The following is a 26,416-nucleotide window of genomic DNA, read 5'->3' as shown; positions in this document are numbered from 1 at the left end:
ACCTGGCTTTGTTGCCAGTGTCCATGAGATCTGCAATATCACTGTAGTTGGTCACCGCCATTTTGGAGAGGTCTTCTACATAAGGGCCCATTATAGGGTGCTCTCTGACCCTCAAGGCCCCTCTGCTTTTTGGGTTCAACAAGTCTCGAACTCGCTCACAATAAATCTCCATATATGAAACCTAAAAAAATCATACAGAAAATTATATCCAGAAATTGTTTGCAGTTTAATGCAAACTCACATGCTTTATGAGGCCATGCATCAATGAAATGTCCAAAACAATTCTCACAGTTCTTTCAACACTGTATGTAAATGCACACACACAAACATACCTCTACAGAGAAGGACAGGTCAGGGTCAGTGTTATCTGCAGTCTGTCTGAACAAATCCTCACACATCTATGGGGAAAAATATTAAATGATGCACAATGAGAGAGATGTGAGGGAGTTCAATTCAACACAAGTACAGAATAAACCATTAATTACTTCAAATATTTACAGTACCTTTTTAGTACCTCGATTAACAACCTTGTAGCTCAAAACAGGTCTGTCTTTAAAAGTTTAAGTTATTATAAGGTTTATAAGATTTTTATCAACCACTTAACTTTATATGGACCATCGTTCATACCAACTTTGTAAATCGGACTGCTCATCAGCATTAATCAACCTGATGCTACTATTATACCTCTCGACTAAATACTAACTTTACTTGTGCGAACTTGTGTTTCTCAATTTTCAACTTAATTTTGACTCCAATCAATATTTCGTTTGCAGTGTGGAAACATTCCGGTGTCTGGAACTAACAGTATTTTAGCACAATGAACAGTACAATATGAAAAAAGAAAAAACTAATTTGATTCCTCATGCCAAGATATTTCTCAAGTGCTGTTCATTCAATGCATTCAGTTCATTCTCTCATTCAGCCTATATCACCCAATGTAGCTTAGCACAGCAATCAACTAAAAATGGTTTTCAGTCACTTGTTTCTGTTTTTTATCACCCATAGTTAAATCTTACATAGCTAAACATTAAACATCAGATATATACTGACTCCATTGCCTTGTTCATATCACTTGTGGACAGAAAAAAAAAAAACTGCATAAACCTGCCTGTGGTATTATGCCTTGCTGCCCAGGATCCTGTTTTCCCATCATTGTGTATGACTTCCCTGCTCCAGTCTGTCCATAAGCAAAAATACACACATTATATCCCTCGAAAGCATGAAGCAGCATCTCCTCGCCAATGTCCTGGTACACCTTCCTCTGAGACGCAAAGGATGGGTCTTCTTCCTGCAAATACACAGTGATAAAAAGTCTGAGGGAGTTTTCTGTGTTCAGATGAATGTCTGAAAATGAGTGTTATTATTGGTAAATGCTAACACATTTGCATCTTGATTATATTATGTTGCGTACGGTTTGCATTTTCATGCAAGAATAAACATCTAAAGTTATTGTTTTTTAAATTTTTCTGTTCCTTGCCAGAGTCGCCTTTGTCATACTCACTGGCAGCACAAGACAAATGCATTGTGGCATTACTTTCAATTAAGTTTTTATGAAATAAGGACTTTACAGACCTTATGCTGCATGAATTTCTGTTATAGTATACCTTTCTGTAAAACCGATTTAAAAGTGGTACACAAATATTCATTATTATTGACAGGTTCATACAAATGAATATGTTGTAGCAGCTTCTTTTTTTTTTTTTTTGAAGGATGTGATGTATTTAGTGACACAAACTTACTGAGCTGTGTGACCAGTATGAATAATCAAAGGTAAAGTTCTTGGGTGCTTCCTTGGGTTGTTTGGGATTAATAATACCTGTAAAACATAGACAAAATTCAGCACACTAATTTCACACACAGTACTGGTAACAGTCATTTAATAAAACTGTATTTATGTAAAAACAAGTAAACAGATGAAATGTATGTTTTAATATAACATCACAATCATTTTAATGAGAAAATTAGGGAAACAAAAATATACCTTACTAAAAAATACTTCACTCCATGAAATATTATGTAAATGTAAAATAAATACAGAGACAAATACTTAATACAAAATACAGACAAATACAGAAATACTTGTATTATATTTACATTTACTAGTAAGCAGTCCTTGCTTCTTAAAAGCAAATTAGTGTATAAGAAGTGAATGAAAATGTCAATGAGCAATGGAAACTGTTTTTAAGACATAGTATTTCCCAAGTAATGTCAACACAGTCCTTTCTAGCCATCATAATGAGCTTGGCAACATCCCAGCTCGGCAAACACTGCAGGGCCACAGCACTTCCCCTCCATTCACATTTCTTTCAATAGCTTTAGAATGACCTTTGACATGATATCCCTACCAAACCCTGCCAACAATGAAAACTCAGTGATGTCCTTCCTCAGTATTTCTGTCTTGTTTTCCAGTGCAAATATATAAAAGATTCTTAAATGAAGACACGTTTACTTGAGAAACAAAGTAACTTTAGATAAGAACTCTTGTTTAGTATGAAATTGATAAAAATGAATTGAGCATTTGAGTATGACTTAAAAACAAATATCAGACTAGGGTTGGGCGATGTCTACAAAATTGGCATCGGATGATGTCTACATCATTTAAGAATTTATGATTTGCGTATGATTTGCAGATTCTGAGCACGACTGACAATCTCGTAAAATGTGTGGTAAGTAGTACTGCCACTCCGTAGTATTAACAGAGTATGTGCGATCACGAATCTCGAAAGTGAACACACAAAAATTGTTTTTGACTTTATTCAATTCTTCTCCTCCTCATCTCAATAACACACACACACATATACATATATATATATACGTGTGTGTTTTACAACTCGTTTTACATAGAGTTCGCAAAATTGAGCGAAAAAAGATAATACTGATATTGTTTCAACAATGTAACATTATTCATAATACACATACACAAAATCAATAGCACATTTGCATTTGTCCAGATATTCAGGAAAAACAGTCTTGCTCGTGTGATAAACTAAACTATAAGATATAAATATAAGACAAAACCACATACAGGAGCACTGTATTTTAAATTTCATGACCATATAACCACAAATTAAAAGGCTCAGGCTGCATCATGCAGTCAGACAGCTGTTCCGCATCATGTTCATCATGGGAAGTCGTGGCCTAATGGTTAGAGTTGGACTCGTAATCCAAAGGTTGCGGGTTCGAGTCTCGGGCCGGCAGGGATTGTAGATGGGGGGAGTGAATGTGTAGCGCTCTCTCCACCCTTGCTTTCCAACCTGTCTCTATCACACATATACATGCCATAGCGACACTCAGCTGTGGTTCAAAACACCACTGCAATTCTTCAGAATCAAAATCATGATGCACTGATGAATAATCATTTCCTCACACCACTATTTTGAAAGCACTGCATGTACTGATTAGCTGTGATTTTGCTTTAGTTTTTTTTTAGTGAGAACGGATATATAACAATGTTAAAAAATTAAACCGTTTCTAAACAGTTTTTAACAGTTTTGCTCCCTTTAAAATTCAGTTTGGTTTAATTTTAGATGGGTATAAAAGTAAAACTCCAGTGAGTAGGGTCATTAAAAGGAAGCCAAAGAGTGGAGAAGGCCCCAGCAGAATAAAGCACTGCTGGGTAACAATGAGCACTGCTACCTTGAGCTCAAACAGCTCAGTGTTTGTGTTGGAGGGGGGTCAAAGCAAACAGACTGCCAGCCCGGCAGATTCTTTAGATATAGACTGTGAGAAAGAGAGAAAGAGAAAAAGAGAGTGAGAGAGAGCGAGAGAGAGAGAGAGAGAGAGAGAGAGAGAGCGAGGGAGAGAGCGAGAGAGCGAGAGAGCGAGAGAGGCAAACAGTGGCGGCGCTGCAGTTTGCAGTTGAAGAGAGAGTGGGGTGGAAACGCTTCGTAGAGGAAGACGGGAATGTGAGGTCTGGCAGCCAGTACTGCAAACAACAGGATTTTACAGTGGTTTAGGACTGTGGTTCCAAACTCTCAGAATTTCCCCCTCTTTCAACGTGTGGGTGGAGACAAGTATTTTTGGATACTGCCATGGAAACGTTCATGAGGAGTAACTACTAAAAGCGTGGAATGAATTTTAACAGGGTCATATCACGAGAACTCAATTTCTCCAGGATCTTTAGATATTTGGAGTTGATTGTACTAAATTAGATCATGCTCGACTGGCATGCAATAGACAGTGGAATAGATTTAAATATTGTAAAAGGTGTTACTAAAAATACTATACTCTTAAGATATGAAAAATGATCAAATTTAATATTTCATCATGTAATATGTAATAAAATATTTGGCTGCAAAATCATTTATAAAATACTTAGTTATCAACAAGTATTGTTTGAGTACAGGGTTTGACCGTATCAGCTTTTCACAAGAGAGAGAAATTCAAGGTCATTAAAATATTTCATATCTTAAATGGTATAAGAAGCATAATAATAATAATTTTAAAAGGTCTTAAATTTGGAGATGGAGAAACAGGAATCACTATATAGCCGGATGTGATTTAAACTTCAAAAGACCATGATTTCATTGAATAAATATGAGTACTGCACATTTCAAAATTAGAAACACAGCACTGTTTTATGTTCTACAGGCTTGTGCTTTCAGAGCAGACTGCAATCAAAAAGAATCATGCATTTATGCTAATAGACTGCTTTTGATTTACATATGATAATGTTTACTTTATGATGTTTGCATTTTAATGTTGTAAATGGATGACAGAGTCCATAATTTATCTCCCTCATCTTTTTGAATGAGCAGCTTGCAATAGTAAAACATGGACATTTCAAAATTTGAGTTCCAGTGTATTTCAGGTTTGTTTATAAATAAATTCATCACAAAAGCATGTTTGCTATTATTGACATTTTGGTTACAAAATTAATCTGGCATTTTAATTTACCATAAACCTTGATAGAATCTGTCTGGGGGAGTCCCTTTACAGGAAGGAAAGAAGAGGAAATCATTATTGAATGTGTATTATTTGGTTTAGAGATTTTACTATATTGATACTATATTTAAAATGCATAGGCATACTTTAAACTCTCTCTGTGTGTGTGTGTGTGTGCGCCTGTACACTATTTAAAGAAACACTCCACTTTTTTTGGAAATAGGCTCATTTTACAACTCCCCAAGAGTTAAACAGTTGAGTTTTACTTAGCATAGATCATTGAATCGGATTAGACCGTTAGCATTTGGTCATCAAAAATTACCAGAGTTTTGATAATTTTCCTATTTAAAACTTGACACTTCTGTAGTTACATTGTGCACTAAGACTGACAGAAAATGAAATGTTGTGATTTTCTAGGCTGATATGGCTAGTAGGGATGGCTCGATACCATAATTTTGGCTTCGGTACGATACCAGAATGTAGTACCTCGGTATCGATACTAAATCGATACCATAGGTGACAAATAACCAGCCTCAAAAGATAAGTGAATTAAAAAAAAATTATTATCAATAATAATAATAAAAACAGATTCATATGTTAATACCTTTGTATCAAACTGTAACAAAAAACCTAAAGGGAACATAGGTTACATTTTGATGTTGGAGAAAAACTAAATTGGCTAACTGAAGTAATAAGATGAAAATATATTCAAATCTTATCTTTTCAGTGCAAACACATAGTGCAAACTAAATGTCTCCTAAAAAAAAACCTACCGGAAACATAGGTTTCAGTTTGAAGAATAAAAATAGCACTGAAGTTGCGCAATTGATACAACAAATGTTGCTTTATTGTAAAGTGTTATTCTAACAGTCAAAGTAATATTCAAAATCATGTTATTATTTCTCTCTCAGATTGTTTTCAGATTTCAGACTCAACCAAAGAAAAAGCATTAAATATAAATCTCACTCTCTCACTTGCTTCATATTAGTGGTCGGCAGTGCGTCAGAAACATTCCTTTCATATCATTGATACTAAAATGTATATAGCAAAACTTGTGCTCAATTCATATCCAATTCAAATTTGATTGTATGAAATGCAAGTGCATGTATTACATGACCAAAACTTCATTGATTCGTCTCACATGCACATTTGCGCTTACTGTATTACATCTGAATGTGCGTTGATCAGATGTAAATAAAAGTTCAAATTAAATCTGAATTTATGAATGATGCGCTCACCTGTCGATCTCTTAATTCTTTGAAAAGATCAGGATGAGCAAGCGACAAATGCTTAAAAAGATTTGATGTGTTCCTGTGGCAACATGATTTAGGCCTATAGCAACGCTTGCATACAGGTGCAGTAAGGTCAGTTCCTTCACCTTTGTCATCTGTTTTTTATCCAAAGTAATGCCATATTTCACTTCTACTCTTCTCTTTATTTATTAATTTTGGGTGCGCTGAGTTTCATCTGTTTGATCCATCGCGTTGTTCTGTTGTCACATTTACCAGTTGCGCAGCAATTTGGGAAGTACTGCCACCTACAGGTGCATTTTGCAACAGCAGCGCATGAAATACCAAATTGAGCAAAATTATGATATCGTACCGTTTGAAATATAATATATACACACCGGTATTTTTCCAGTATCGGTATACTGCGCATCCCTAATGGCTAGTAACTATACTTTCATTGTGGCGTAATAATCAAGGAACTTTGCTGCCTTACCGTGGGTGCAGCAGGTGCAATGATATTACGCAGCGCCTGAATGTAGTCCCCAGCTATATCATAGGCTACTGAGCAGGGGACTACTTTCAGGCGCTGCGTAATATCATTGTGCCTGCTGCATTAGCGAGATGCTAACGGTCTAATCCGATTCAATGATCTATGCTAAGAAAAGCTAAAAGTGCTACCGCCAGACCCGGAGATCGGCTGAATGGATTCAAAAACGGTAAAACTCAACCGTTTAACTCTAGGGGAGTTGTAAAATGAGCCCATTTCCAAAAAAAGTGGAGTGTTCCTTTAAAGTAGGCCTATAAATATTTACATAATTATTATATACAGTTTGAAACATAAATTTACATATAATCAAACATACAAATCATATTGCTTGTAAATGTCTCCTGCTATTCCTTTATTAAAAGACATCATTTGATACATTTCCACTCCACCCCTGTTTTTTCCTTAATGTGCTCCTAAATGTTTTAACGTAGGAGCACATGTGCCAAGCTCTGTGGAAAGGGCAGGTAATAGGAATTCTGTGAATAATGACTGTACAAATCCTGTGGAAATATATGACCATTTGGAAGAATTGTGGGAACAAATTGTGTGCAGGTCTATTTATGGAGCAAAACATTCATTTTAAAACAGGCTGATGCATGTTTACTTTAGAATTACCAAAACTCTATATAACTTTGACTCCAAAATTAAACCACCTCCATAGACTACAGAGAAATGTCTGGAATTCATGTGTTCACATAAAAGGAATGTTCTTTCTGAAAGCAAAGATAAGGTAGTGTATCAATGCACAGCGCAGACAGAAAAATAAAAAAAAACACATCACTGTGTGTGTGTGTTTGTGTTGCACTCACATGTGCTCTTGTCCTGCATCTGGATCACACACTTGGCTCCTCGGTTTATCTCTCGGCTGTTGAAAGGCCGCACACGCACCGCCACCTTCACCGAGGAAGACGACATGATGACTACTGGTCAACCTACTCAGCACCTGAAAGACAAGTGAAACAATGTCCAAAATTCACAAAATTGGTATTTCAACATTATTCATGAACCACTCATTTCCTGCTGAGAAATAGCATACTCTATTCATCAACACTTTAAACCATTTATCAAAATGCTAAATGAAAACCGTACCAGGAATGAATAAAGAAATGCTGGTTTACACAAACATTTCTGCATTATGACCAAAGGGTTAAAACTTTGCTGGTTGGCATGATCAACTCATGCTGTTAGATGCTGTAACTATCTGGCTACAAAATGCATTTATTTCCACCAAAGGCTATTCAAACATAGCCAAGTATTCAGACTAAATACATAAGTAAATCAATCTAAAAGTTCTCTTTTATTTTATTTTTATAATTTTTTTTTTGACCTGGAAAAAAAAGGATTGTCACTACTAGTGAAAGCTTGGCAGCGTATGAATTCTTCTCAAGTCTTTTTCATTGGCTGCTGAATAGTCACACAAAGGCATAAATTTATACAGCTTTACTTTTATACTGTATAAAATGTTGCTCACTATGAAAGGAAGATTTGATATTGGTCTATAGTTGCTCAACATGGTGTTATCAAGATTGCACTTTTTCAGAAGGGGCTTAACAACTGCAGTTTTCATGGAGTTTGGAAAAGTCCCAGAAAGAAGGGAGGCATTCGCCACTTCTAAGAGATCTGCTTCCAAACAGTCAAACACACTTTTGAAAAAAGATGTGGGAAGTGAGTTAAGATAGCAGTTTGACAATATAAGGTGCTATACTATTTCTTCCAATATTTTGCTATCAATTGCTTCAGAAACAGACGCATTTACTTCTTTTTGAAATTGCGGTCGAACCTGTGTGACCTCTGCATAACTTGAGGATGTGCCAATCGCCTTTCTGATATTATTGATCTTCTCAGAAAAGAAGGAAGCAAACTCATTGCATTTGCTGTTGGAAAGCATTTCACTGGGAATCTGATTTGGGGGGTTTGTTAGTCTCTCAACAGTAGCAAAAAGAGTGCGAGTGTTGTTTAAGTTACTGTTTATAAGGTTTGAGAAGAATGTCTGTCTAGCTGTGGCTAGTTCCACATTGAAAGCATGAAGGCTGTTTTTATAGATGCTATAGTGAATTTCGAGTTTCGTCTTCCACTACATCCGCTCAGCTATTCTGCATTGTCTTTTCATACTCTGAACTGTTGTTGATTTTTTTCCATGTTGATTTTTGTCTGCCATTCTTCTTGCAGATTTTCATGGATTTTCAATATCATCAATAACATTCTAAACTTTTGAGTTAAAGGAATCAAGGAGAAGATCAACAGAGTCTGCAGAAATGCTTGGTGTTGAAGATATAGGCTCCATAAATAGCGCACTAGCGTTCTCATTAATGCATCTCTTTCTGACAGAGACAGATCTAGATTCAGTGGTAACAGAGATCAATATATAAAAGAAAATACAGAAGTGATCATATAGTGCTACATCATTAATAACAATGGATGAGATGTTTAGACCTGTACTGATGAGTAAAACTAGAGTGTGTCCACGATTGTGTGTGGGTCCATGCACATGCCGACTCAGGTCAAAAGTGTTTAAAGCAGTTATAATTTCTTTAGTAGTTTTGATTTCTGCATCTATGTAAATATTAAAATCCCCTGCAATAGCAAAACAATCAAACTCTGAGGAAATCATTGATAACAGTTCTGTGAAATCTTCAACAAAGGCTGGAGAGTATTTTGGAGGCCTGTAAATAATGATAAACAGAATACGTGGAGCACTTTTCAGCACATTAGCTAAATATTCAAAAGACAAGTACTGAACAAATGACACTTGCTTGCATTGATAGACAACTTTAAAAAGAGCAGCTACACCTCCACCTCTCCTATCAGTCCTGCAGACACTTATAAAATTAAAGTTAGGAGGGGCTGTTTCATTTAGGACTGTTGCACTGCAGCTGTCTTCTAGCCGTGTTTTGGTTAGAAACATAAAATCCAGGTTGTTTGTGGTTATTAAGTCATTGATCAGAAATTATTTATTTTTTTAGTGAGCGAATGTTTAAAAATGCTAACTTGATGGCATTATTGTGTGTCTCAGCAATCTTAGTTTAAAGCATTATAGGCTGCAGATTAGATGGGTCAGCCGTACGGCTTGAAAAGGCCTTACTTAGACTTTCTATCACGTGATAAAACAGAGATAGAGAAAGCTACAGGCACACTGGGTTCCTGCTTGTTCTGTAAACAATTGTGAAAGTTGCTGCTATCATAGCAGGGACCCGACAAACATCACTGAGAGTAGCTATCAGTTGTTTTCGGTTCACCTAAAGCCGATAGAGGAGGGTTTGGGCCCTGGCGTTGTGGCAGCGGTCGAAGTGCTCTGACAGGAGGAGGAGGATGAGCTGGGTCCACAGGCTTTGGTGGTTGTGGGTAGGGCTGGGTATCGTTCAAAAATGTTCGATATCGATACCTTGAGTTCGATACCGGTTCCTGAACGATACTTTTTTCGATACCAATTTTATGAAAACAGTTTTAACAAGATTACATTATCTCAAAAATCATTTCAGAGACTTTTTTCAGCTTGTTGACATGTATACAGACTCAAAGACTCATCTCCTGAGCCACTGCACAAAGGAACAAAATATAGCCAACACAATAAATCAGTACAAATAATTTTAATAAAGCTCAAATAGTTTTCAGTTTACACTAGTGTGTGCTCGTTTTAAAACGCATAGCTCAGACAGAATCATCATTTCTATTCATTTATTCTAGGTTGTTAAAGACTTCAAGAAATTTAAAATCTTTATCCACTTTCATAAGTGGATGTTTTATTTTCTTTCACAATAACTTTTATTGTTATTAAATTCTATTTTGTAGTATGTCTAATTATTTGAATGCATAAAAACTACTTAGTTTATTCAAATTTATTCTTAAAACAGCCTTATGAAATGTTTTATTTTTCCTCAGAAATTCAAATGAAACTTAAATTTACAAATGAAGGCATAAAACATTAATTTAATTTTTCTTTTAAATTATTGAAAATAAAACTTTATTTTGGCAAACAAAATGTTACTATTAAAATTAAAACATGGAAGAAATGTTGTGTGATCATTAATTAAAAAATAAGAGTTTTAATCATTTTAATAGTAGCAGTATGTACACTCTGCTGAACAATATTAATATATTTCTGCCGCAGTGTCTTCCAAGTTAATCCGAACGTTTATTTTGACGGGTTTCCGGGAATACCTTTACAGTTCTGTGTGTATATGATATGATGCAAGTTTTACTCAAATCAAACGGTAAAATGCTCATGAAGTGACTCTCAGAGCAGTTCTAGAGCTGTTGTTCATGTGTTTATGTCCTCATTTAGTGAGACGGCAGATGTTGAAATGTCACGCGAGCTTCAGTCTGTGTCAAGTAAGCGAAACTGCACGATATAGAGAGCAGACTGCGCCGCGCCGCTTCTAGTCAAACACACCTAGTGCTGCAGGCTTATTGGCTCACTGACGTTAATGAGATTAACCCCTTAGGTATCGAAATTTGGTACCGAACGACAAGACGTTTTTTCGATACTCGGTGGTATCGAGGCAATTCGGTCGGTGCCTAAAAAGTATCGAACTCGATACCCAGCCCTAGTTGTGGGGCCCGCCGTTTTTTAGTTGATATTTGGGGGCTTGCAGCAAAGGAGTGGGAGAGTTTGGTCCTAGCATATACCAGTTGTAGAGGCCAAAGTACAATTCATAGTAATGTGAATAAGAATTAATGTTAAAAAGGGTAAATCATTTAATTTAGAAGTTCATGTAATACTTAAAAGGTTAAAAGCATACTAGAATTCATGTGTTCATAGGATTTGGTACATATTGGTAAAATAGTGTACTGCCTCTTTAAGAACAGGCAAAACTCCGGCTACGTTACGTTGTTTCCTTTTATGTGATTCAGATCTTGAGAGCTGTGGAAGCGAACGGTTTTCTTACATGCTAACTGCTAACTTCTAGCTATTTCTATTAAGAATCTTATATTTCATTAGCAACTAGAATAAGTGTATTAATCAGCTCACATTCTCTTTTGTAAATCAGAAACCAAGGAATAAAACCGGAAATCTTCATCTTTTATTTCAACAACGTTTCTGAAGTGAATTTATTGAACTGTGTTGCTGGTCTGACAATGGACACTGCAAATGGGACTAGCTGTTTGGAATAATGTTAGATGGTTATTAGTGTAAGTGCAATGTAAATGCCATTGCATTTCTCAAGATCGCAAACCTCTACACCAGTTCCTCCATTTTCTGTGAGAAGCTTAGAAATGGAGATGCTGGAGAGAGGAAAAGTGTGTGTCTGGTGAGTGGGGCTCTGGCTCTGGTGTTTCCGGTGGCTGTGATATGTCGTCCTGGATTCCCTGGCCGTTTTCCAGAAAGTCGTCCTTGGGTGCTGAGTCTTGGAGTTGTAGTACGCTGCAGTCTGCATGTGATGAGCTCTGTGGGCAGGGCTCAGCCGGGATAGTTTCTATGAGCAAAGTTTGTTGTGGCTGCGTGACGTTATCAGTGTCCTTGTAGGATTCTTCAACAACATGATGACTCTGAAGCTGATATGAAGTCCTGTGGTCACTCATATTCTGTCCAGGTGAGTGTGTGCCATTCAGGTTAAGTGGATTGGCACACATCACTGAAGGATGATGGATGGAGAAATAGATATTGTCCTTTAGCACTCTTGCACCAAGTTTGTTTGGGTGGAGGCCATCCAGTTTAAACAGTTGCCTATGGCCCCAGAAAATATTGAAGTTGTCGATGAAGTTGACTCCTTTTATAACGCAGGTTCTTGTAGCCATGTATTCAGCCCAAGCAACCGTAAAAACATGTTAGTTCCCCTTGCTGGTAGTGGTCCACTGTTGAACGACTGAATTTCAAGTCTTTGAAGTGTTTTAAAGAGTTCACTGAAATCCTTCTTAAGAAGTTCTGACTGCTCCTTGCGAATATCCTTCTTCCCCACATGGATGATGACTCGATTTGCAGTCTTGTGCTTCATCAGAATGTTCCGAAGTTCCTTGTTCACATCAGAGACAGTTGCTTGAGGAAAGCAGCTTGTAGTTATAGTCCTGCTACTGATGTTTCTGATAATAGAGTGGTCCACTATCAGAGTCCTGGGCTCGGCTGCGCTCTGAGCTGAGTGCCGCTGTCTGCTTGACCTCGAGCGCCTGTTAGTAGCAATGTTAGCTGCTGGCTGAGTCGATCCATGTTTTATCACATTTGGGGATTCCTCACCCACATTCATTAATGCTTCAAATCTGTTCTCAAGATGTATAGGGGGTGGTAGAATACCAGTGTTTGCAAGCCTCGTCATAGCCGTATCTGGGGTAGAGGATGCTACGGCAGCAATATGAGATACTCGTGATAATCTGATGTCTCGAGAGCCTTTGGGTCTCGCTCCTTGTTTGTGCCATCGATTAGTCTGTCGATCGGCTTGTTCCTCTACACTTGGTATAAACTGTTGAGATTCAGTTGTTGAAAATGTGTTGTTAAAAATGTGTTGAGGGTGAGTAATTAATGACAGAATTTTCATTTTTGGGTGAACCATCACTGTAAAGAACTAAAATCATTAAAACTGGAAAAAAGCTAAATAGAAAAAGAATTCAAGCATTTAATAATGATTAAAACTAAAATTTAAAATGAGAACTGAAAATGTTAAAATAAAAAGCAAATTTACAATATTAATAAATACTATAATAGTATATAGTAATTTTAAAAAAAGTTCAGTTTATTACATAGTCACCTGATCATGCTTTTTTCATCTGATATGCCAATATGTGAGTGGAATTAAAAGTGCATATTAATTGAGATCATTGCAAATATTAAAGTACAAGAAAGAACTGTCTATTTTTATCATCATAACATAATAGAAACCCTCTGCATTCTCACATTATTTCCCTATTCCAATGCACTGCATTCATTATCATTTGTTCCCGACCGCTTGACACCAAGGTGTCTTCTGCGTACAGATGAGAGTCTGGCCAGCAGCCAATGAGCCGTGTAAACTTGTCAGCTCAAGAGAAATCTCAAAGACGCACACGATGGGAACTACCTCAGGACATTATTATCACTTTAACTACAACAAAAACATGGAACACCCAGTGTTACTATAAAAGATGATAATTACTGCTGTGTGCCATTACAACAGCTACAACAAAACACATGAAACAAGCAGACAACTGAGAAAAACAAAGCTTATTCTGCCAATTCCACCACATAAAGAGAATTCACACAAGCTACTGCTATTGTACCATCCCATCAGCCCAGTCAACACACTGCCAACCAGTGAAAATTAGGAATTACCAGAGACCTGCCTCTTTTATTCCGCCTACAGACAAACTAATTAATACAGCTGAACTCACTGTATATAAAAAAACTCATTTATACAGCACTTTATATAATAACACCAATTATTTCAAAGCAGCATCACAGTAACAAACAGGAAAATAGCAGATGTTGCAAAGTCCATCAATTATGAAACAACTTTAAAAACAGCTCTACTGAAGACAATAGTGTCACTATTCAGCTCAAGTCGGTTGAAGTTTTATTGTTCTCAACTGAATAGTGTCAGTACAGCCAGATGGATAATATAGAATTTTACATATTAATTACATACAAGAAGTGGAAAAAATCTATTTGTAATCCAATTTGATAAAATTTGGCCATTGAAGATGTAAATGAGTCTATTACTTTATCAGAACAGATAAACCTTATTCCACCTCTCTGGTGGTATAAGCTGCCAACTCCCATCTGAACTGCAGAGAATTTCAAATCTTTCAAGAAGCAGCTAAAGACACACCTCCTCCACAAGCACTTAATCAACCCACACCCTTAAACCAATGCACTTATTACACATAAAAAAAACATAATTTTACTATCCGCATTGCTCCTCTTCTCCTCGCTTCCTAATCTAGTTGTCTAATAAACCAGCCATTGTGTATTACAAATTTTGTTGGCTCTTTGCCAAATTCGTTTTACTCCTCTTTTGTAAGTTTTACGGACAAAAGTATTGGGATATTACACCAACGGTTTACTGACATTGCTAAATATATAGATATTAATATGGAGTTGGTCCCCCATTTACAAATAACAGCAGAAACAGATTTGTCCGGTAGAGTATTTGTGAGTTCAGGCACTGATCCTGCCTGGATGAGAAGGCCTGGCTCGCAATCTCTGCTCCAGTTCAGACTGCTCCAGTTCAGTGGCAATGGGTCTGAACGTCACACCTAGGGCTGGGTATGGAGTTCGATACTTTTTAGGCACAGACCGAATTGCCTCGATACCACCGAGTATCGAAAAACGTCTTGTCGTTCGGTACCAAATTTCGATACTCTCATCACCGTCAGTGAGCCAATAATCCTGCAGCACTAGGTGTGTTTGACTAGAAACAGCGACGCGCAGATTGATCAGTGTTTGACCTCCGCGAGAGCGTTTCGAAAGCGCACGGAGCAGTCCACTCTTTAAATCGCGCGGTTTGTTTATTATACACAGACTGAAGCTCGCGGTCATTTCAGCCTCTGCCGCCTCACTAAATGAGGACATAAACACATGAACAACAGCTCCAGAACTGCTCTGAAAGTCACTTCATGAGCATTTTACCGTTTGATTCGAGTAAAACTAACTCGTATCATATACACACAGAACTGTAAAGGTATTCCAGGCAACCCGTCAAAATAAAAGTTTGGTTTAACTTTGAAGACACTCCGGCAGAAATAAATTTATATTGTTCAGCAGAATGTACATACTGCTACTACTAGGCTACTATTAAAATTATTAAAACTTTTTTTAATGATCACACAACAGTTATTCCATGTTTTAATTTTAATAGCAACACCCCTTTGTTTGCCAAAATAAATAAACTTTGATTTTCAATCATTTAAAGATAAATTAAATGAATGTTTTATGCCTTCATTTGAAAACCAGATACAGAACACAGAATTTCTGAAGAAAAATAAAACATTTCATAAGGCTATTTTAAGAATAAATTTAAATAAACTAAGTTGTTTTTATGCATTCAAATTATACATACTACACCAGAATTTAATAACAATAAAACATATGGTGAAAGAAAATAAAACACCCACTTATGAAAGTGGATGAAGATTTTAAATTTCTTGAAGTCTTTAACAACCTAGAAATGATGATTCTGTCTGAGCTATGTGTTTGAAAATGAACACGCACTAATGTAAACGTAGCCTAACAGATGTGTAAACTGAAAACTATTTGAACTTTATTAAAATGATTTATTTATTGTGTTGAATATATTTTGTTCCTTTGTGCAGTGGCTCAGGAGATGAGGCTTTGAGTCTGTATAAATATCAACAAGCTAAAAAAAATAGTTGTTTGAGATAATGTAATCTTATTAAAACTGATTTCATAAAACTGGTATCGAAAAAAGTATCGTTCAGGAACCGGTATCGAACTCAAGGTATCGGTATCGGTATCGAAAATTTTTGAACGATACCCAGCCCTAGTCACACCTGAATTTAATTATTAAGAGGTGTGTCCCAATACTTTTATTCATATACTGTAGGTGTAAAAGCATTTAAGGTTTTGGAACAGAACAATTATTTTAAAAATCGTACCGCATTACAATAATATACAAATGTTACTATTGTTAATATACTGTAATGTACACCCCTCCAACATTTTTAACCACACTTGTTCTCTGTTGGGTTTGTATAACTGCACATGCATGTTAGCCATTGTAAACACATTCCAGTGTATTTCAGGCCTCAGCAGCTTGGTATGAAGGGACAGTATGGGCTAGTCAGCACTGCACCCTGAGGGGTTTTGTGTGTGTATATATGTGTGTGTATCTACAGCTGTATACAAGTTTGAATACATATTTGTTGATACTGTACTCTAGGTGAAAAAAGTTTACACGAAACAGAGAGAGTGGAGGAAAACACTCAAGGAAAATTAGTGTTTGAACCATGTAGAGACTGTGATTTTTGGATATCGTTCTTAACACATATCCAGCACTAAAAAATTTGCATTACACTCAGGTTACAGAAACAGAGCTACACCCTTTAGCTCAGACAACACAAACACACACTCTGCCACGGTGACACAGCCCGCATTACACTCATAGTCTACATTACACACATATTACTGGCTTATGCAACCGCAGCAGGTGATTGGGCGTCTCTGTCAGCCAAGCAGTACATCTAAAGTTTCACACCCCTGACTCATACACTAAAATGATATTACATACTGCAGATTGTGCCATACTTTTATTAGTCTGCTTACATGTCTGCAGAAAAATATTAAGTGTCCAGTGTTGAAACTAGCATTATCAATATTTGTATCCCTCTTTCTAAACAAATATGTATTTGGGCTAATAATTATTTATTTAATTATTATCATAATTATTATTATTTTTTTAAATATATAAATAATTTAATAATTTAAGTTTAAATCTAGTTCAAAACAAAATGCCAAGATCTAACAAACTAATTAATTCTAATTAGGCATTTCTCATTATTCTTATTACTTTAAAAACAGTCCTGTCAAAATAAAGGACTTCCTGCTACCAGGCCTCTACATGCTCTTGTATGCCCTTTTACTCACTTTCTCTTTCCCCTCTAACACAGTGTTCCTGTAACGTTTGGAACTTTAACGTTGGTCACATTTTAGTAATAAGGAGTGGAATCTGGAGCACAGCACAATGCACAGCTGTTCACACAAGCAGCCGCTCAGAGCTCGATACTGATAAAAGAGAAACGCTGATCTAAGACCAAATCTTCCTCAGTCAATTCTGAACTTTGTTTGAACTTTGTTTTGTCCATTTAAAGGGGTCGTTCATCCAATCATGAAACTTCTGTCATCTACTCACCCTTTTCACACTTAAAACATGCTGCACAGAAAGAAAGTGAATGGAGACTAGGAATGTCATGCTCTAAAAAGTCTATTTGATGTTCAAGCTACAATACAGCTGTTCCTGAAGTCTTTGTGTAAGAAACAGAATTTGCTTAAAGTCTTTTGCCTCTGTTGCAGATCTCAAATTTACTTCCATTTTCAGATGTATTCAAATGTACTTCATACGCACTGCACCATGTGTTCCCTCAATTATTCTGAACAGCTCTTGTTTTCATGTCACTCGACCTTTTGTGACAGCTAATTTGAATATGGAAGTTTGAATGAGATTTAACAGATACAGCAGAGAGAAAGATTTTCAGAGAATACTGATTTTGTCTGCCCCTCACACTTCAGGTATTTAGCACTAAAGTCATATCTCCCTTTGTCAAATTGGCAATGATATGAGAGTGAGTAAATTATGTATTTGTTATGGTGAACTATTACTCTAAGTAGGGCTGCACAATTAAAGGGGTCCTATTATGCGCTTTTACAAAGTCTTGATTTTGTTTTGGGGTGTACTAGAACATGCTCTCATGCTTGGTGGTTCGAAAATCACATTATTTTTCACATCGTTTACATTATTACAATACATTTCTCCCCAGCCTGACACAAACGGTTCGATTAGTTCCGGGTTTGATGAAGGCCCGCCTTCCGAAAATGAAATGTGTTGTGATTGGTTAGCTGTCCCAGTGCGTTGTGATTGACGAACAGCTTGGACGGCGTTTCAGTACTGCCCTTGCCAAAACAGCAAGTTTGTCAATATTGCTATATCAATTCAGACCTCGAGAATATTGAACAAGAGGATTGCACAGAACCTTTGCACGCATTGATATTGCAAGACAGATTAAAGTGGTAACGTTATTGTTGTTGTTTTTTGGCTAAATCATGTTTTAGATAGGATGTCAACAACAGCTTAAAAAGAACTGCATTTACTATGTACAGATAAGAGCAACGGTAATATTGTGTTTATTGTTCTTTAATTCTAACATTAATTGCAGTGAAACTGTTATACAGTTTAATTTATTTATACCATAGTCCCACAGACTTTATTTGTGGCGCCATATATATATATATATATATATATATATGCAAATTAATTTTCTGCCAGCGGGAGGTGCTGTTGGAGTTTACCCCGGTAACGCTGTACACAAAGCAGAGCTCTGCTCACAAACGCTGCTTTATCAGACATTACATGCAAGATGAAATGAAAATGCAGGGCTCGCAAAATTTCAAAATCCATGGTAGCCCTTCGGGCAGGTACTCTTCAGATTTTGGTAGCCCGAAAATTAAATTAACTAGCCCAAATAAAAAAAAAGACAATTTTTTTAAATATAGAAAATCAGATAAGTCTGAATGTCAATCAAAAACATTTTCAATGCACAAATATAAACAAATAAATTATTTCACTATTTACAAGGTCCCTGCTGAATTTTTAAAAATCAATTTAAGGCAATTTATAAACCTTTTTGAGAGCTGCACAAGTAAAATGAACACTGTATGAGTGGGGTTGGACAATGTCTGTGGTAACATTTTAAGGCATAAATTGACGAAGTTTTCGGGCAAATCAAAATGATAAATTTAATTATTCCAGATACTGTGAGAAAAGGCTATAAACGATCCACCACCTGCAGAATCCTTGCAAGCAATATAGCCTACTAGCCAGGACAACTTCTTTATGATTAGACACGTTCGACACGTGACGTAATGATGCAGCGGCATGCTCCAATTTCCCGCGGATTCCTACCAGTACCACTCAAATTACAAAACATTCTTATAAGCTTACCGTGAATCAGGCTAAGGTAAGGTAAGGCGATAGTTTTGAACACTGGCTGGTTATGCACTTGCTCAAAAATTTATTTGAATTTAATTAAATTTTTAGTTAGGGGTGCTCCGATTGTTTGGCTACCGTTCACTATCTGCCGATAATCGCGTTGTGATGTTTGATCGACGTTCTCTAAAAAGGCAAATCCTAAAAAAAACGATCTCAAGCTGATGACATGCCTGCTGTGAGAGATTTGGAACGACATGCAACGCAGCGTCTCAGTCTTTGTCCGGCGCGGGTGAAATAATTATAATGCTGAAGGTGAGGTACAATTAATATTTCTTCATTAAATAACTTAAAGTAATTTGAAAACCTTATGTGAGACGTAATTTCAAAAATAGCATGACTGAATCACCGCACATGCTCTCTCTTTCTCTCTCAATATGCGCAAACCATTCAGTGCTCGTGCTCTCCTGGAGGCCATGCGCTCATGCACACTCACACAAAAGGCCAGGTTCACATCCATTTGCAGTGGGTATGCGGTGCATATTTTTTCCGCCCTCATCATAACGGATTAGAGCGTTCACACTGCTGCGGTCCGGCGGTGCGTTCCAGGAGCGGTGTGTCTGCAGCAGTGCAGAGATCGTTTCCAGTGCACGCGCTGAATTAAAGTAACAGCGTATTGTTTGCAGTAAATATGAACATGGATTGACACAAAAATGTAGTAATAACACCATAAACGCATATAATTAAAGTCTACGGTGTTTCACAATCAACACATATGGCTTTGTGCCACAGATCAGTTGCAGATTCCTGTGTGAAAGCACAGTCAGTGCTGCTTCTGCACCGCTTACGTACGGAGTGCATACACACTGCAAACGGAGTAGGCCTTTATGTGAACCTGGCATAAAAGGCCACCTCATATACAGCTCACAAAATCAGGCTTGTGCTGCGTGTAAGCTATTGCACGATTGTAAAAACATAAATGCACTGCATGATCAAACATTTAGGTGAGATAAATATATATTTTTGAAAAATGTCTAAAAAAAATGCCCCCTCCAGCCCTCAAATAAAAAAAATCCCCTCACACAAGAGCCACCTAAGAGGGGAATTCATTCTCAAAAATGAAATTCAGGCTCTGAATAAATGTCTAAAAATCCTGATTGGAGTATCACTATAAATAATTTTACATAATAAAAATAAGGCTTTAAAAAGATCGGTATCGGCAGATACTGCTTTCTGTGATTGGCAGTTGGTGATCGGCAACAAAAATCCTGATCGGAGCACCCCTATTTTTTATCAAAAAAAGTTATGGACTGCAGCTTTAACCGAAATAAAAGCAAAATCACAAAACAGCTTAATGTGATTATTACATCGCAAAGGCTATGATTTAATTAAACACAAACACTGTGTTTCATTTATATTGTGTTCCAGTGTTTTTCAGTGTCTTGAAGCGACTCTATTTGCAGTAAATGCTGGTTTTGCACCAAAATTAAAGCTTGATGTTTTAACATTTGAAAATGAAGAAATTAAGAAAGTTATAAGTATCACTATTGTGAGTTGTACTGTAAAATAAAATATTTTTCTTAAATGCTGATTTTTCTTTCACAGTGGAATATTACAATCATAATATTTCCTATCTTGCTTAATATATTCATTAGTAATAATCATAATAATATGATGATTATTATTATTATACAATCATATTTAAGCAATCACAACATTTAGCCAAACTGTGCAGACTACAAACAAGCAGAGCAAACCAAAAATCATAATTTTAATCTGAAAAAAAAACCCCAAAACATCTTTAGATACACACCCCCCCCCCCCCCCCCCCCCCCACACACACACACACACCCCATGCCACGTTATAGACTGAGCAACTCATATAATCAACTTTCGGCCAGATTCTGTTTGAACATGAGCCTAGTGAGACAAAGAATAAAACAAAGAGAGATGGACAGCTAAAATGAGAAAGACAGAGACATCATACCTTTCGGAGCCTAAGGAATGTTGGTCTGTCATTAAGTGTGTGTGTGTGTGTGTGTGTCCTGTAATAAAGTTCCTAAAGACAAGCAGCTGCAGTGCAGAATACAGGCATGCAAACGCAGTTTTCAATTAAAGTGTCAAAGACAAGTCTGAGAGTTCAAATAGATAATCTAGCAAGTCAGACATAACACAGATAATACAAAAGAGAGAGAAATACACAAATATATACAAGGTTAAATAAAGTGCATCAATACACCTGAACCAGAACTGAGATAAGAAAATATTATTTCCCTCTCGTAACCTCAGTGCTGCCATGGCCACAGTCATGAAAACAATCCTTCCTTATAGAAAGTACTGTGGTGGTAAGTAACATGGTATAGACAGAGATATCATGGTATACCAGGTTTCTGAATATTACAACTATGTACATGGCACTTCAAGGAAAAGCATGTACCAAAAAGCATAGCATAACTATGGTGGAGGTCCAAAAACAATGGCATTACTATGATATCATGTCCAAAACACAAAGGTAATACCATTTTATGTACGCTGTCAAATCAATCAAGCAGTGCTGGGAGGCAACAGCATGAATCAAACTAACTCGTGTTCTCCAAACACCTGAAGCAGGTTTATTTCTGAATTCAGGAAGCCACATATCATCTGACTTAATAATTCAGAGACAATTCTCTTATATGCCTCCAATATAATGTCAAACACAAACTAGATATTTTATAAAACAGCTCACAATTCAACTATTATGACCCCTAAAATGATTAAACGCCCCTGTAGGATATTAAAATGAATCAAAAGCTTAAGTAAGAAGAAAAATCCTGTAGGAATTTCATCTTATCCAGAAAAATCTTATTCTAAAATGAGTCATGTACACATTCTTGACAAAGTGAAACTGGCTAAAACCTGAGCTGCATTCCCAGCTTCTTAAAATGGCTATGAACAGTCACAAAAGGTTTCTAAATATACAGGTTTCTGTATATATTAGGTAACAACAGAAGTCGACTCAACTGTCAAATTATCTTGAAGGGATGCTGATTGTCTGACATAAGCTAATTTAGAACTAATTTCTATGGAATCTTACTGGATAAAAACTCTTGAATGAAAGAAAAAAGAATTGGATTATCAGAGTTCTAGAAGAATCTTATTTGATTCTGAGAAGTGACCCCATTACGATTTGTTCTATATTAGGATAATCATTTCATTGTCACTCCTTTAAGATGTTTTGAGAACTAACTGTGATTGAATGTGAAGTTACGTGGGGTTGAAGTAACGTTAGAGGGATTTCTTCCACTTACTAGTTCTGGAGAGTTGGTTATTCCAGCCACCAAGTCTTACAATTAAATCCAGTGGGAGTTTCAGAAGAAAACTGGTTTATTTTAAATCCGGTTCCTGTGTTCTTTGGGCTCGTGTTTCCCCACCTGCTGGATCACACGACGACCAACAGCAGGAAAAGTTGGGTGGAAGTTTTTCCGTTCACTGGAATTCGCACGCACAAAACCCAAATACAACAAAGGCGTCAAAATCGAGCATAAAGTTAATTTGACGTTTTTCTTCCCTGCGCTGAAAGGTTGTTTGTCACACACTCACATGCATAAACGTGATCCGCATGCGTCCATTTAACTTGTCCGCACTTCAAACAGAAAAAAAAGCTTTAAAATCAAGAGAGGCGTTCACGTCAAACAAAACTAACACTATTGTGAAAGATAAAGATATTTTGACAGATCTTATTGAATGAAGACGGGGGAATTATATAGTCGCCGGTGTGTGAAAGTTTTGAGATTTGCCGTCACTCTTCCCAAAGACCAGAGCATGACGTGAGCAGACTCACAAAGCAGTTAAAAGTCCTGTTCGTCTAAACAAATAAATACACAAAATAAATAAATACATACATATTTTGCTCTTGCTAGTTTTATTAATTGTCAAGAACAAAATAGTTACCTACTATAGTAAAATAGTTGGAAAGATCATTTTATTTATTTCGTAATTTGGATGAAAAGTCCCCACGTATACACTGAAATGTATTTGAATTGCGTTTTTACTGAATTATATAATAATAATAATACCACAATACCAATAATAATAATAATAATAATAATAATAATAATTTATCAACATTTATTGGCCAAGTATGCATAACATACAAGGACTTTTCTGCCGGTATGTGGCCATTTGTTTTTACAGTCTATGGGCCACACACACACACACACACACACACACACATATACACACACATATATATAATGTGTGTGTGTGTGTGTGTGTGAGATGCCTCTTGTGTAGTATTGTAACATTGTAATATTGTGACATTGTAAGTGTTATTTTTTATATATATAAAACACTTATTACAATATTACACAAGAGAGAACAAAAAATAACAATAATAAAAAATACCGAATTAATATATATATTATCAGACCCTTCCACGAGCGGTCATGCCAGTGGCGCGAAAACGTCTAACAAACAAACTGAGTAAAGCGCTTTTAATGATACTTTCGGTTACTGTGCATTTATAAGTACCATTTTCAAACCATTTTATGTCTAAATATATTCAGTCTTGTTCATATATGAGCTAACTTATTTTAGTCTTACAATACTGCCAATATATAGTAAATATAAGTTGAACTAACTGCTTAGCTATATGGCTAAAAGAAATGTGGACCACGAACTATCTGTCATCGCAAACTGAAACGGATAATTTTGACCTGTTTCCACCTTTCGCAAAGTAAGAGTTTCTGTCAGTGTGTTCAAAATTAAAGCATGTTTTCTATATTCATATGTTTACTGTTATTTATGGGTATAGTAATGTTGTCGTGCCATCTACAGGCGATCAAAGGAAGTGACGCGTTCCCCTGAGGAGACTGTGTTACCTGTGCAGCCTGAACATGACGAGACTTTCTGGAAGACAACTGTTCCAATATCATGGTCAAATTATTCATTTAATAACCATGTCCCTATGCAAATGGTTTTGAAAGTACTTCAGGATATTCTGAAGCTGACTGTGTTTGTATGTTTGTTGGCAGCGAGGACTTTCTTGAACCCTTTCTTGCTTCAGCCCTGTACTCCAGTTCACCTGTTGGGATGGTGAGTAACTAAATGTCGACTTCTGTATTTTTTAATTTGTGATTAATTTACTTAATTACATGTGATATACATTCAGAAGTCTAGATTTGTGTAATTGCACACACAGGCCTGCCATTAGTCAGGTGACCACACACAATTTGACCACTGGATTTACAGACATAATATCACTTTTAAAGAGTGTTTTCTCAACATTGCTCTAATTAACTCATCTCTAATTAACTCATAGCTCAAACACATTCATTAATTATTATCTGAATTATCACTCAGTCATTTAACCATGTATTACTGGTCTTTGAAATACTTTTGTTGAACACGTTAAAATACACACATTCACACCATTTCATATAAATATGAAATGCATTCCCAAACAATTTTGTCAGCCGAAACAATACAATTAAGTTTAGTTTTTATAGCAACATAAAAAGTACGCAATAGAACAACATATTTGCATATGATTCAAGTGATTTATTTGTGTTATTGTTTTATTTTAAAATTATTTATTTATTTTAATTGATCATATTTATGGTTTAATTATCATCTTTTCATAAACTCACAAACCCCTTCATGAACCCTAGTTTGGAAAACTCTCGTAATGTACAGAAATGTTTAATGCACTTCATAGTTCATACTGTTGATAACAATGAATTGATTTTTTTTTTCACTTTGTATTTTTATATCAGTATTATCCTCTTCAAATGATAAACATAAAAAAGTAATCTAAAAACAATTAGGACTGAAAGTTATTTAAATGATCAAAAAGGAGTTAGACTATATTAACTAAAATGTGTCACGTAATAGATTATGTTACTATTAACTAGCATCCTGGAGTACTCTAGAATTGTAGTTCCAACACTTTGTTATGGTACCGTCACATCAGGTGCTGTCAAATCATTCTTTCAGGTGAGCAGACATAAAAGATTGAGCACAAGCCTGACTCATGAGAAGCTGCCACATCCTTCACAGCTGATGTGTAGAATGAGAAGATATCACAGACTACAGAAACACACTCCAACCGTTCTGCAACATATAGGAGACCTCAGGATGAAACAGCGGCATATAAATGAGTGAGAGAGGGAAGGATTGTGGGAGGAAAGGCATGTTACGAATTTAAAAAAACAAATGATCAAATGAGTCTATTTTGTAATATTGCAGGTTGAAGGGGGACAAATGGTGGGGTGCCACAGCTGTGGTCAGGCCAGAGGACAGCAGCGGCTCACAGAAACTACCTGAGGGTGGAGATGAGCAGCTTCTCGGTCCTGCTGCTGGTGTTAGCATCAGTGCTATGCTAATGGACAATCCTGATGTGACCATGACAATGCCTTATGAAGCTGCCCCCTCATCGACTCTTCTGGTAGCATTTAATTGATGAAAGGAAGAAATTTTTTGGTTTAATCTGAAATTTTATTTTGTCTTTTTTTTCTTTTCTTCTACAGTTCTCGTTTACAGAATATGAGCAGTTTCATGACCTTGCTCCAGGAGGGAACCCCATGATGGCGTTTGTTTCAGGAACAGCCCATAGATCGCTCTTGATGGCTGATGATGCTTGTGCCGCCGTGAATTCTGGGACATCTGATGGGATCCTCGGGAGCAATGATGATGAAATGTCACTTTTTTACTAGTTTCCACTGTTTGAGCCATGTTGGCCTATGATTCTATGATCTTTTTCTCTTAATATCTACTGTTGTATCTTACTGCAATTTTATATGTAATTGTAATTGCTTTTCATGGCTGCAAATGTTTTAGTGTTTAGTGCACTGTTTAGCGTTTATGAAGAGTTCATAATTGTCAGACAGTTGGTATAACATTTCAAGTGTGTGATGCTTGGTTTATTAATCTGAAGAAATCTGAAGTAATGTGCACTTGTGAAAAAAAAGAGAAAAGACTCTCAGGACCAGACCAAAGTTCAGTTCTGCTTAGTTATTTGCAAATGAAATGTATATGGAAATACATGTTTACTGTATTGGCATTCATGATTGTCTGTATGAATTTGAATCTGCTTGATCAAACAGGTAAAAAGAAACAGTAAATGATTAAATAAAAGCTTGACCCATTTTTCTTTCTTTCTTTCTTTTTGTACTCCTAGGCTACCTTTTTACAATTTTGTTGGCTACTTATAG

At 36.3% G+C, this 26,416-nt stretch overlaps 2 protein-coding genes across 2 annotated transcripts in view; one reads left to right on the top strand and one right to left on the bottom strand.

The window, feature by feature from the left end:
* kif1ca (kinesin family member 1C, a) overlaps positions 1-23,051 on the bottom strand; it is a 42,435-nt gene extending 19,384 nt beyond the window's left edge. The window contains exons 1-6 of the mRNA XM_079419100.1: positions 22,514-23,051; positions 7,470-7,603; positions 1,740-1,816; positions 1,109-1,288; positions 333-398; positions 3-181 (exon numbers count right to left, since the gene is read on the bottom strand). Coding sequence (XP_079275226.1) covers positions 3-181; positions 333-398; positions 1,109-1,288; positions 1,740-1,816; positions 7,470-7,575 — 608 coding nt within the window. The 5' untranslated portion in view covers positions 7,576-7,603; positions 22,514-23,051. The remainder of the gene's footprint in view (positions 1-2; positions 182-332; positions 399-1,108; positions 1,289-1,739; positions 1,817-7,469; positions 7,604-22,513) is intronic.
* A 569-nt stretch (positions 23,052-23,620) lies between these two features.
* Positions 23,621-26,351, top strand: LOC306871278 (uncharacterized protein). The gene is made up of 6 exons (XM_079419084.1): positions 23,621-23,940; positions 24,042-24,140; positions 24,239-24,299; positions 25,200-25,363; positions 25,452-25,650; positions 25,733-26,351. Exons 1-6 carry the CDS (start codon positions 23,870-23,872, stop codon positions 25,916-25,918), a joined length of 780 nt encoding a protein of 259 aa, XP_079275210.1. The 5' UTR covers positions 23,621-23,869; the 3' UTR covers positions 25,919-26,351.
* The last annotated feature ends 65 nt before the right edge of the window (positions 26,352-26,416 follow it).

This window comes from Barbus barbus (genome assembly GCF_936440315.1).
Source record: "Barbus barbus genome assembly, chromosome: 6".
NCBI lineage: Eukaryota > Metazoa > Chordata > Actinopteri > Cypriniformes > Cyprinidae > Barbus > Barbus barbus.
The sequence above is the reverse complement of the archived record's forward strand: the minus strand, read 5'-3'. Positions and strand labels throughout refer to the sequence as shown.